This window comes from Stegastes partitus, unplaced genomic scaffold, assembly GCF_000690725.1.
Source record: "Stegastes partitus isolate 25-593 unplaced genomic scaffold, Stegastes_partitus-1.0.2 Scaffold423, whole genome shotgun sequence".
Classification (NCBI taxonomy): domain Eukaryota; kingdom Metazoa; phylum Chordata; class Actinopteri; family Pomacentridae; genus Stegastes; species Stegastes partitus.
The window spans coordinates 341796-355029 of NW_007578154.1; the positions used below are offsets into that span (position 1 = coordinate 341796).

The 13234-nt window shown below is 38.4% G+C and overlaps 2 protein-coding genes across 2 annotated transcripts in view; both read right to left on the reverse strand.

Annotated features, from left to right (window-relative positions):
- Positions 1-131: 131 nt before the first annotated feature.
- Positions 132-9399, reverse strand: mks1 (MKS transition zone complex subunit 1). Its single transcript, XM_008285937.1, has 18 exons — positions 9080-9399; positions 8762-8883; positions 7910-7962; positions 7573-7740; positions 6485-6582; positions 6076-6204; positions 5466-5570; positions 5067-5175; positions 4885-4941; positions 4399-4441; positions 4249-4311; positions 4063-4133; positions 3904-3973; positions 3707-3814; positions 3242-3375; positions 1811-1893; positions 961-1058; positions 132-630 (listed from the first exon to the last, which is right to left on the reverse strand). Exons 1-18 carry the CDS (start codon positions 9154-9156, stop codon positions 527-529), a joined length of 1692 nt encoding a protein of 563 aa, XP_008284159.1. The 5' UTR covers positions 9157-9399; the 3' UTR covers positions 132-526.
- An 811-nt stretch (positions 9400-10210) lies between these two features.
- LOC103360252 (hepatocyte cell adhesion molecule-like) overlaps positions 10211-13234 on the reverse strand; it is a 9229-nt gene continuing 6205 nt past the window's right edge. Inside the window, exons 3-7 of the mRNA XM_008285938.1 lie at positions 12763-13044; positions 12000-12093; positions 11804-11877; positions 11603-11676; positions 10211-10895 (exon numbers count right to left, since the gene is read on the reverse strand). Of these exons, the coding sequence (XP_008284160.1) occupies positions 10746-10895; positions 11603-11676; positions 11804-11877; positions 12000-12093; positions 12763-13044 (674 nt within the window). The 3' untranslated portion in view covers positions 10211-10745. The remainder of the gene's footprint in view (positions 10896-11602; positions 11677-11803; positions 11878-11999; positions 12094-12762; positions 13045-13234) is intronic.

Below are 13234 nucleotides of genomic sequence, written 5' to 3' on the forward strand. Positions count from 1 at the left end.
GACAACCTTCTTGCTGCGAGGCAACAGTGCTATACTTTACTATTATTTCCCAAATATGTAGAGCAAAGATAATTTTGAATTAAACTTGAATGAAAATGGCGCTAATCACAAAAAAAGACACAAAACAGTAATATTGCATATAAAAGGTTTATATTACAGCCAATATTATTCTAATGTCTAAAATAACTCATACAATCAAAATTTTAAAAAGAAAAAAAGATGTACTTTCTGTTATATCAGTTTTCAAAATACTCACTGCACATAGAATACACTGCCAGGTGAAACCATACTTAGTAGGCATATTGGCTTTACTCCGTAACAATTACCACATAAATTCATATTTTAACTGAATTATGACTCCTCCAAGCATCCTGCATGTTAGCTGTACATACACAGAATAAAGCAGGTTATGTTATATCACACTCCTAATTTCAAACTTACTGATTGTTCAAAGCCTCAAAAGAGTGGCTATTTGACCTTTTTATGTGTATCTGACAGAATGACAGTCCAGCACTGTTCTTCACACCTATGCAGAGGATTCAAGTTGGAGTTGGGAAGTGGCGCTGATTAGGTCTCTTGGAAGACTTTCTCGGGCCTCTTGCATATTTTTCCTGGCTCGCTGGAAGGCCTCTGAGGGAGGAAAAAAAAATACTAATTACCAATGTGTAATGAAAATGTTTTTTTGTTTGTTTTTTTTTTTTAAAAAGACACAATTTTAACATTTAAAGACAAAGTATTTTCTTGTCTTGTCTTTGTCATAAAGTAGCACTAAAGTATGATACTGTTCACCTGTTTTTTCTGCAAATGTTTTGGCCTCATTGACCAACTTGGCTGCAACCCAGATATCTACATTTTAAATATTTTGAATATGTCCTAAAAAGCTGATCTCCCACTTAATTTAGACTTTGAACTGATCTTCAAACCTCCACAACTTGAGCTCAGTGAACAAAGTCTCTTTACCCAGGATGGTGCAAACTGCTCCTTGTTGACTGAATCCTCCGAGCTGGTCAAAAACTTTCTGTCTCCTCTTCTTCAACAGAGCAGCATCAACAAAGGACCTGCAACATATTAAACATAAACATGTTAAGCCATGCTGTGCAGCAAATTTTAAAAAATATCTATTTAATGTTTTGATAAATGATGATAAGTGACTTATATCACAGAAAGCTGGATGCAAACTGTTTGTTAATTGGACACCTACACACATATTTAAATCCTGTTTGTATTACTGCAAGTACTGGGGAAAGAATTCCATTAGACTTTTCATATTTAATTTATTATTCATCTTCCACATAAGCATCTAGATCAGAGACTAGAGCCAGAGTCTGGATAGATTTTGTCAGGAGCCTGATCTGAAACGTCTGACAGAGCTTTGTTGATAAATTTAGATGGAGTTGCTATTTTTTTTCCGCCATTTGGAGTCGATTTGCAACACAGAGACTTATTTAAAAAAGCAGTGGTTTAGTTGCTGGGTTCAAAACTGAGACACCAATTTTCTTGCAAAAATTTAATAATTTGAGTTTCACCTCAGCAATGTGTCTCTGTTCAAGTAAATGAGCTGAATTTGGTTCCTGATGTTCACATGTTGTTCCATGGGAAAAATAACAGTGTGTGACAGACATGCTGTGATGGTGCAGATCTGTTGTTGTGTTGAAACTATTACAACAATATAATTCAAGCTACATGAGACACATGATCAGTCTGTAACAATGCAGATCCAGAGCAGAGCAATCACAGAAATGTAGTGTTGTGTTTTCCTTCAGTGTTGATCATTCACGGCAGGTCATGTTGAGTCTACTCTGTATCTTACCTGGCTTGCTGGATGCAGTGTAGATTAAAGGTGACACTTCCTGTGGTTTCAGTGCAAAAGCCAAACCGACTCAACCTCTCTCCCTGCAGACACACACAAGCGTTATAGTACTTATTAGAAGCACTATTCATTTCCATTAATAACATAACATAAAACATGCATATAAACACTGACGGTCCAAAATATTCACAAAACTGGCTTTGCATCTGTTTGAGAAGCAAAATGTTTAAGCACACTCCTTTTATCTGGTGAGAACAATATATGCAACAAGAATAGTGTTCATTTCCTAAATCAGTGGCAGCATGTTCAATGTTTTTTTTGTGTTTTCTATCCTTTTTTTTAATTTTCAGTTTCAATTAGAAGTTGATTTCAAAGCAGGGCTTCTCAAAGTCCACACCTCAGTCTGACCGGACAGCAACTCGATCCAGACCCAGCCCATACCTGACATTATGAATATAATACACTATTATCTGTTTTCAATTTTGAAATACATTTTCTGTTAATCAATAAAATGTATTTGCAGTGCAGCTGGAAATTATTTACAGCGTTTCTGTCTCTGGATTAATGTGGCTCTGATGTGGCTTATTTTCTGATTGTGGACATCGTTGTCACTGCTGGAGAGAGTTTTGTTTGTTGTTGCTGCCGAGTATAAGGATTAACAGGACACCAAATATGTGTAATCAGCTCCTAAATCACAGATACAGGATGATACCTTAAAAAAAGCAGTCAACCAGGAACTAGAGTGAATCTAAGAGCATGTCTGAGACAGACATAAACATAGATTAACTGTCTGAGCCATAACTGTCTGTGTCTTATTTGTCCCATCACACATCAGAGTTTAGGGGTCACAATGATATAACTGACTGTAGGCTGTTATTTCTCCCACTCAGCTTTAATGTACTGTTGCTCTCTTGACTGCACTGAACCTTGAGTTGAGTAAATATTATTTTGTTATTGCAATTTAATCTGAACCTCAACCTTTATTTAAATCGTGAGAAATCGTTGAGTAGATGCTTTTATCTGCAATGACATAGAAAGTACAATCAAATAATGAATAACAACAAGGAAACAAGCAAACAGAAAACAGTTCAAATCAGTCACGTTCAAGAGCGGAGTGGCTTGTAATCATGGTTGTAAACTGACCTACAGATACAGTTGTGTTAAGTTTGTGCAGGATTCAAGCATTAGCCAGTCACTTCAACCAAGTGAGTGATGACTTTGGGACCAGTTTAACAGAGAAGTTACGTTCGGTGGCATCTTTCTGTTCAGTGTCGTATAAATACGACAGAATAGAAATCAGATGCAAACCTTTGACGAAAAATGTTTGCAAACCCCTGTTCTCAAGTGTCCTCACCAACAGAAGATCAGTTTATAAATAAAATCTGTATCTTTGACCAGTAAAAATAAAAATGAAATCGTTGTTGAGCTTACCTTGAAGGTTCCTGGTATTCGGACGTAGCTGTGGTCTTCAAGCTCTGGAGAACCTCCGATAAAGAAACGCCTCAGTGCAGAGACTGTCCCTGTCTGGAGTGGTCTCCATGTGTGGCACGTCACTGTGTGTTTACCTGGCAACACACACACACAAACAAATCATAACAAAATAAGTGATTAAGTCAGACATTTTACAGTAAATCCCTGCAATCTCTCCTGCAAATGAATAACCAAAATCCAGTATATGAGTCTGAACTGAAGATCTTTGTGTTTTGAATTGCTGGTCAAACAAGACTAATAATCTTAATATGTCATATCTTGCTTGGGGAGATTATAGTGTTTTTTCCCCGTTATTTTGTGACATTTATAGAAAAAATGATTTGTGAATTAAGCAGAAAAATCCTCCCGGCAACTTTTTTGCCATCGTAATTGCAGTCTCTCAGTTTTTCAGTACATACGGCGTACCAGGCATGGCAGGAAAAAGCAGATAGCCGTAGCCTTCAGTTCGATAGCGCTGCCAGGAATCCAGAGAAAGAACCTTGAAGTACAGCACTGGCCACTGGAGTATTGATTCTGAAATCATATATAGAAACTAACACATCAGTCCACGCTTAAAAATGCAGCAATCCACTTAAACGCAATATTCAATGGTCGTTACTAACCTTCACTTTCTTTTTCACTCATGTAGAAAGCCTCGAAGTTGAAGGGGTAACTGAAGAAAGCTACGTTTTCCTGTTGGCAGACACAGAGTAGAGGATTTAACAAAATTTAATTAGGCATGGTGTGAGGCGGTTAACAAGTTTCTAACATTAAATACACACCTTCCCTGATGTTTTGGTCCGGCAGGTCTGGGTAACCCCTGACAGAGACTGGAAAGGCAAGCTGGACCAATCTTAAAGAAAGCAAAAACAATACAAGCTGAAGAAGACTGAAGATTAAATTTTGTTTAATTTATTTTAAAAGTGAGAACAACTTTCAAAAAGATCTATTAACGGCATGTGACTCACTATTGGGCAGTTCCATGAAGAAGTGGATGTATAAGTTATCATATTCAAAGCCTTTAGCTGAGACTGCATAGAGAAAAGAAGAAAAATGACATTTAAACGCTACAGATTTTAAAAGTTATCTGTGACAATGAGCACAGCCTTCCTACTCACCTATCTCTCCGTTCATGAGGTAACGCAGAATACCTGCAGGAGGCTGAAGGAGAGACATCCAGTAAATACAGAAGCCTTTGCAGGAACAATTACAGAGCTCATTTAATCTGATGCTACGATCTTTTACAAACAAAATGCTAGATTTGGCTCGAGCTTCTCAAAAAAATTAAAACTAATTAAAACTAATAACTAAGATCCCAAATCTGCAATACAAACAAGATAAAACAGTCAAGTCAACATGTTTTATAGAGCACATTTAAGACAACAGCCATTGTGTCAAAGTGCTTTTCTGTATAAAAAATGATTATTTGGAGTACGAAAATCCCCTAACAAATGTAAATATTGGGGGTAAGACCCCATAGTGTTATTCACAGTATGATTTTACCTGAGTAATTTACATAGTAGGGATTTTGGACAGTAAGTCAGATATAACAAGCAATCTAAATAACCTTGAGCTCTGGAATTTTCCCAATAAATATTTCTTACCATTTCAAAGTCCTGTCCAACGAGGCTATTGAGGTACTCCTTGTGCCTTACATACAGCTAGAAACAAAGAAAATGAATGTTTTCTTGTCCTGATACCTGTCGTATGACTCCCTGATCAATCATCCGAACATGAACATTAAACGTGAACGATGATGAAGGAAAGGAGATGAAGATAAACTCACATCTTTGTACATGTTCTGCTCCCTGTCCTTTTCTTCTGGCTTCATGGCTGTGGATATATTCTCCACAGTAAGACGCCAGACTTCTCTCTTCTCCCCCTCTGTCACGATCCTGCACAACAGCACACACATCAAACTAGCATTCATTTAATTCATTGTGTGTTTTTGTTGTATCCTGGAGGCAAGGACTAATTTGTTTTCCCATCAAAATCTGTCCAATATCTGTTCAGTATATTTTATTCTGGATCAATGTGACAAAATATGGCTGATGGAGCAGCTGAAAAGTTACACGACAGGGTTCTGTTAAGGTCATACACTAAAAACATGCTGATATGACAGTTTATCAGCCAATACTGTTGCTACTGTGCCTCCAGCGATGTTGAACGTGAGATGTGAACTTGCCTGTAGGGCTCTTTGCCTCTGTTGAAATCAGGTTTTGCGATGACCGTTCCATTGCCATCTGTTTTTATAGTTACCAGCAAACACTCGTTCTCTTTCTGGCCCAGCCTGAGAAAGAGAGCAAATACATAGAGAGAAAAAACACACAACATCTACGGCTAGACGCTTTCAGTGAAGCCTGGAAAGGTTCCTTGGCTTGTAAAAATAAAAAAAACAACATGCCTGAAATGTTTCCTGACTCCGCAACTTTGTGATACCTCAAGCTGGCCATTTAACAGCTACAGAAGAGGTCTTCCAATACACAGGAAAAATAACTACAGCACATACGGCAAAATCAATTCCTCTAATTTAATAAAAGTCAATAAGCTCCTCCCATCTAATTTACAAATTTATTGCAATGTGGACAGGAACAACTTATCAACACTTTCTATTAATTCCAGGTGTAAATCTAAAGGTTTTGATAAGACGTCATTATCCACGTACAGACTGCATGTAATATCAGGTGGAACTTTATGGTATTAGACTGATGGATTAGCCTGTTTTTCCTGTATTACCCATGTGGGACAATAAAACTGAGCTGAACTGAAATGGAGGTTTGTGTTGGTGGTCTTACCTTCCATTGGGACCCAGGTCTCCCATGATGTGCATGGTCTGCATGGCATTATTCACCACATGACTGTTCTTCATAAACTCCTCTGTGGGCTCCCAGTTGATGATTTTGGTCTTGGGGATATTACAATCCCTGCAGAACACGGCAGACCACAACATCAAATGAATTTTTACATCAGTTAAAGTTGTCTGTCCTGTGGTTGAAGATTAATAACAATCATTTGGATAATAGTCTCTTGATGTAATGTAACTTTACCTGGGCTGCTATACTAACACAGAAAATCCTTTATCTTCTACAGATACGTAGTTGGTTACAGGGGATCCCCTAAATACCACAATTTTTAGAGATGGCAAACAGTATACAGAATTTCCCCATTAATCCGTCTAAAAACGTGAGCTGATTATTAACCTACATGGTACGTCTCTCTTGTCGTCTGTGTCTCACGCTGGCCATCCTTTCAGCCAAGAAGGTTGGGCTGGATTTGGTTGTAGTCAACAAGTCACTGGACTGCTGCATTGGGGATCAAAGACCAACAGCGACTTACAAACACAGTTGCAGGTAACAATTGAGGAACTCAGTATTTTACATTTATTTTGAAAAAGCCTACATTGGAATGAGTGCTACATGAAAGGAGATGTTTGCTTTTGTGGAGGAAAGTCTGGCTCATATAAAGGTGTCAAGCAAAGTAAACCTTACTACAACAGATATTACAATACAAAGGCTAAAATAACAGAACATCTTCAAGTAAATCTTTTATTTGCGAAGGTTTCTTGGAAATATGTTCTATCTTTTCGTAGTGAAAGAAGGAACTAATTGGACTGACCCACCACAGGCAGGGTAAGGAAAACAGAAAATATTGAGCAACATACTCAGGATTTGTTGGTTTTGGTCTTTTCATGGAATTTCTTGACAATAAGAAAAATATTGAACTACACCAGTCATATCCTTTAACTTTTTAAAACACAGCAGCCTTGCTGCCACGTGTACAACATCCTTAAATACAGCACAGTGATGTAAAAGGCTTGAAGGACTGGAATCTGATCAGGCCTGCAGTGACCAGCAAACAAAGGACAGCCTTTTCTATTTTTAAATTGCTGTCAGATATGATGTTCCACTCCAACTTATACACTGTCTAACACTTCCCTAACCACACAAGGGAAATGCTTTGGCTTAAACAGCAATTAAGACACTTTGGTCACAGGTGAAAAGGCAGGAAGCTTGCTCTTTGGTAATACAGTATTTTTTTTGTAAACCTACAACATGTTTTTAGTTTGAATCTACTGTAAACTATGTATCATCTCAATATATTTCATAAAATAATCTGAATTCAGAAAAAAATGAGTAATAATAATCATTTGACACCAGTCACTGTGTAAGATTCAAACAGACATAAAGATTGGAAACTCCCTCACTCACTTTGATCACCTTAATCTTATTCGGACTTGACCTTCATCTGGTGACAGAGTTGTATAATTCTGTGGCGTATACTGTTGAACCTACCATTTGGTGCAATGGAAGACAGTTGGTGTAGCGGTCGTGATCAGTGTACGTGAAAATCCTGTGATTACGTCGCCCCTTGGTCCTGTTGAGGGCCTTGACTTCTGCGTGGTACTGACGGTCCAGAGGGGTCTGACATGCCGCCTCGTTCTGAAATAGCTCCATCTCATACTAGAACCACAGAGAAGCATGACGGTTCATAAATGGGGAACACAGATAATAATTTGGATTTATGTGAGGAACAGACAAGTAACAATTGCAAAAAAACCAGCTTCAACTGTTAATCTTTGACTTGTACTATTTGCTGAAGGACGATTACACTAAACACTCAAAGTTGTACCTGACTGAAGAGTTTCTCCTGCCAGCCCACAATCAGCTCCTCATCATTATCACCTGGAGACACAGTAACATAAATGTCAAATGAAAAATTAAAAACAAGGATGGTATTGTAAGTTTTCTTGTAAATGTTCAGATATGGCTGTTTCTATATTTCCTACTAAAAAATGGTCATTGGCCAACATTTCACTAACTTCTGTGGCTTGTAACATCAGTAGATTTTGATGTGTGGCAAGTACTGTAAGCCAACATTGCAGTTTTTGTTATGTGGACAGATAAAATGGTGATGTGGACCACAAAAACTGGTGTGCATAGGAGCCTGTCATTATATGTCCTAAGTGAAAAGTTACTTTCATGTTGCCCTTATATTGAAATGTATCAATATATGAGGCTTTTGGCATGTCAAAATAGCATAAAAATTGAATGTTGGCTTACGATACTTGGGCCCCAATACCATCATTAATTGGAAAATTATTATTTTTTTCTATCTTCATGTGGTTTCCGCTGGAGGCATTCAATCATCTGGAACTGTGGGAAACAGCTTTGTCTGTGTCCTCACCAAATTTCATGGCTGTGGGAGCAGATAGGATGCTTTTAATTAAGGGGGTGAAAATACAAAAATCCCTGGTCTGAAAACACAGAATTTTCTAAATTCACTGAAAACATTTTACAGAACTTAGTTGTGGGTCCAGAGCAACGCCGCTACCTGAAATGACCCTGCTGTTAGTTGCAAACAATCGCTCATCTGACAATTAATAAGTCAAATCAGGCAAATTTGATGTTAGTGAAAACAAACTAAAGTGTGAAATTTCTTCTGGCCATCAGCTCTTCCTCTCTGCTGTAGGAAACGTCTTACCTGTCTGGCCTTGTGATGTGAGGGTCTCCAGCTCAATGTCTCCTCTGTCCTGCTGGGACAGAACCTGCTGCTGGAGGTGCTGAGAGAGGGCTGCGGTGGAGGTCACCCTCTCTATACGCACCCTAAAGCGAACAAACAAATGGAAACCGTGTTGAAATAATGTGTCCCGAGGCGGAGGAAACCCAGGATTGTGTGTGCACAAGCAGATTCTTCTACTCAACTTCCAACACAACTTAATTTGCATTCACGACCCCTCTCAGTGGTGTCGACATAAAATAGGTTGGAGTTCTACATGTTCACTTTTTGCCAGCTACTTACTTTATTCTCAGGTTTTTGACAGCATCCCGGGACCGATACACAGCTTCCCCAGTATCTGTGTTCCAGCAGTCTGTCATTGTTATGGATTTATTAAGTAAACATCCACGAAACGTATTTGTTTCGATGCTAACTCGTAGCACTTTTCGTTAGCTAGAGGTAGCGCCCAACTCGTTTTTTTTTTTGTTGTCTTTCTATGTCCTGTTAGTTTGTCGCACGTCACATTTGTTAACGTAAACGGCAAAAACTCTCCTCCAAATAGTCGATATTATAAGTAACCGCTAGCTTGAGAAGCTAAACACAGCACAAAACACGGCAAGCGGATAGTTGTCGTTGCCATGGTGTTATTCTTCTTCGTGTCCGGATTTGTTGGCAGTTTACTGGACCATTACCGCCACCCATCGACCAGTTAAAAGCAGTACAATGACAAGGACAAGACTGCTATTTTTTTAAAAGTAGTTTTTCATATACTTTAGGACATCCAGATGTAATATTGTGCCTTTTTTCTGCATTCATGCAAATGCTTGATAGTTGTACAGCTCTTACTTCTTTCGATAGCTCAGTTGGCAGAGTGGAGGACTATAGGTAGAAGATGAGTTATCCTGAGGTTGCTGGTTCAACTCTGGCTCGAAGGAAGAGCTTTATATATGTAGCTATCTACAAAGTTGTATTTAAGAGGCCTCTGGAGTCAGACATGTAACTGTTGGCAAAACCGTTTCTGCATTCATGAAAGACCTCAAAAGAAAACTCAACATTAGAGGAAGTTGAACTTGAACAAGATAAATTCCTCGGATGTACAAGCACACTTGGCCACTAGAGTTCCAACACAGAGGAGACACACCACACCGGTAGATTTTTCCATAACTGCTCAACAAACAATTTCACACACTCCTTAATGTTCATAAAATTGAGTTAGGTTACTAATAGCTGAACATATTTTAATCTATAGGCTACAATAGAACTACAACACAGAGTGTCAAGCGCAAAACTAACTTGTATTCTTCAAGCATAACACGCAGCAACCTAACAAAGATTATTTACACTTAGGTCTGCTGTCTGAAATGTTCTGCTCAATCAAAGATCAAATCACATCAAGACTCAAAAAATAATATGGAAATACAACAAAAAACAAACTTTTGAGAACTTCACATTTTTATTAAAGTAGGTATAAAATTCAAACACCATGGTGCCTACTCCAACATGGCTTTGTCTCTATTTATACTGAAAACACTAAATCTAGTAGAACTAAAACCCTAATATACATTATTTCACAAGACTTTCACTGAAGACTACCGAAAATATCACACATAAAGATACTTTTTTTTTTCTATCACACTGACAGTTGCATCTTACCGACACTTCCTGCTAAACATTAACCCAGATTTTAGAGTTCCAGTAACCTACGACATCAGTGACCCAAATACAAGCTTCACAGTCAGTTAAAAACTTGTCTGCCTTTATATTCCTCCTTACTAAACTGTAAAATATCTCTTATTTATGCTACAGTTTCTTTTATTCAAAGGCAGCCAGTTTTTGTGAAAAACGGAAAATGAGATGTTTCCCAAACTCCAGGTGGATGTGTAGGATCAGTCAGAACCAGGAGCAGCACATATTAGGACGCTGTGACCTCCTGCTCACTGCGTTGTGGAGAGTTTAAACGTCTGGGCGATCAGGTGTATCGAAGGGAGGCCCGAGCAGGAGATCCATTAGAATGGGCCAGAGGTCTGGTGTACTTGGGGGGAGTAGAGTAGCATGGAGGGTGGTCAAATTCAGATGGAGATCCAATGCTGTTGCTGGAGGAGTCGTCTGTGGAGGGATCCTGCAAAACAAGATGACATCAGCACAAATACATTATCACAAACCAACCTGTTAGTGCAAAATGCTCTGTAGAAGATTCTTAGACTCTGTTTTCCTGGTTTACTGTGTGAGATTGTTAATAAGCAGAAGACTTGGATTATGAGTTTCTGCAGTTGTAGGGATAGTTGCTGTTGGCTTGTTTGTAAATTGTTACCTTTGTGTTTGTAATTGTGTGTTTTAACTTTGGAAAACCTAAGAGTGATTATATTAATTAATATAATGACAACAGCCTTAATGTACAGAGCTCTTTTTAAAATCCAAGTTACAATGTGCTTCACAAGGAAGCAAAAAAATAAAACAGAGAGCTCATAAAACCATCAGATTTTATAAGAGAGATGAAAGCACAATCCAGTCTATGAAAACCAACGCAGTATTGTTTGTGGGGGACTCACAAATAAAAATAATAAAAGATTCAACTTCCATTTTGCCTTTTTTATGATTTATGGCATTATAATTTATGTTATAATATGTTATACTGCACAGAAGACATTTGTAAGTTCTCTACACTGTAAACTGGCTGCACTGAGTTGCTCTTGTTTTCTTAACATGAGCAATGGTTTATCGTTCGTCTGTAGACCCAACATCAGGGAGAAATGCTTCTGATTTTAAGTGCTGCCACTTCTCGTGAGTCAGAATGTAATGAAATCAAAAAGTGGATGAAAGATTTACCTTTTGTTGGAGGATGTAAAGTGAAGTTACGGCATTAACTCCATTGTGCTCCGTCGTTTTTGGAAGCATGTCATCTGTGGAAAAGCACAAAACGCTGGACTGTCATTTAAGAACGTTTTACTAATTCTTTGATTACATTGAAAAAAAAAAGAAAATCAGTTTGTATGAACGGTCATCACATTAAAACAGATAACATTTTACCTGTGTGACTGATTGGTGTGTGATGAGGGTGATCATAAAACCTCGGCAGAGGTTTTCTGGGTGGATGTTTTCGCCTAAGAACACAAAATGCATTCATATTATAAAATTTGCTTGTTTGCACTTTAACACAGCCTTTTGATGTAAATGAATCTTGTGTCATTAATGGTTGATTTTGAAGCCTCATAGCGAGTCTCACTTTTTAGATGGCGTCCAGCAGGCACAAACTGTCACCAAAGTGATGAGGAGGAAGATGCCTCCGGTGGACAGGATGATATAGAGGGAACTTCTTCCTGGAAGGGTTACAGTTAATAAACAACAAACCAACAGCAGAAGAATGTACAAGACTGGGACATGACAGGTCATCTTCACATGTCCAGTGTTCAGTTGTTTGGGTAATCTCATAGTCTCAAGAGATCAAAGTATGTTAGTTCTGTTCCTATATGCCACCGAACCAATGGAGTTGCTGTATGTATATTTTTGACCCAACAGATTTGGTCATATTTTCAGAAGACCTATAATAAATCTGTGAAAGAAGCAAAATGCATGATGGTTTCTTGTGACAAAGCTGCATGTGTTTCAACTAATCCATCTTAGAAAATTCAGAGCTATAGGAGTCACTGGAAAGTTAAGACTGCCATGAAATACATGGACTTTACAAGAGTATGTAAACTTGTATTCACTATGTTTTGGATTAGAATCACGTACTCCATCTTTAAAGCAGAGCATTCGTGTCGCTTAGTTCTGATTTTCTGATCGCATTAAATTATTGATGACTAATACATTTAGAAACTGAAAATATACCTTTGAATTTAATGTTTTACAAAGCGTATAAATCTAGTCTTTCTACCTGGACAGCTTACTGTTCTTTCAGATAAAAGATCCTCCTTTTATTCTGCTGCTCTTGTCATCCTGTCTGTCATGTTGTGTTTAACTCTGACAGCTGAGGTAGCATCACTTACTGTACACAGTCAGCCTGATGGGCAGACTGGTCACGTTGCCCACAGGATTCTCCACAGTGCAGCTGTAGATGTCATCATCTTTCATCAGTACCCTCAGGATGGTCAGCAGTTTCTGATCAGGCGACAGCACGAACCTCGTCTCATTGGTCAGCGGCTTCCCACCTTTGAACCACCTGTACGTGGTCCGGGTTCCGTTGTCATGGGAGCAGTTGAGGACAACATTCTCGCTGAGCTCCAGCACTGATGTAGATTCCATGTGGATGTAGGGCCTGGATATGGGCTCTGGGTGGAGGAGACAGCAGATACAATAGTATTTAACATAGAAACAGTCAAAAAAGATGAATGAAGTTCATGTTTGATGAAGTATGGTAACATTAAAAAGTCATTTCACAAAGCAGATGATGTGTGTACAAACTGGCATTTCGTTTGCATTTAATTTAAGTTTGATTAGATGATTGTGTCCATTGTGGTT

Coding starts and splice junctions, on each gene's coding strand:
- mks1 (XM_008285937.1), bottom strand. CDS start 9,156: ATGACAGACTGCTGGAACACAGATACTGGGGAAGCTGTGTATCGGTCC. Junction 7,741..7,909: donor AGGAGAAACTCTTCAGTCAG/GTACAACTTTGA, acceptor CTGTGGTTCTAG/TATGAGATGGAGCTATTTCA. Junction 1,059..1,810: donor CACTGCATCCAGCAAGCCAG/GTAAGATACAGA, acceptor AATATGTTGCAG/GTCCTTTGTTGATGCTGCTC.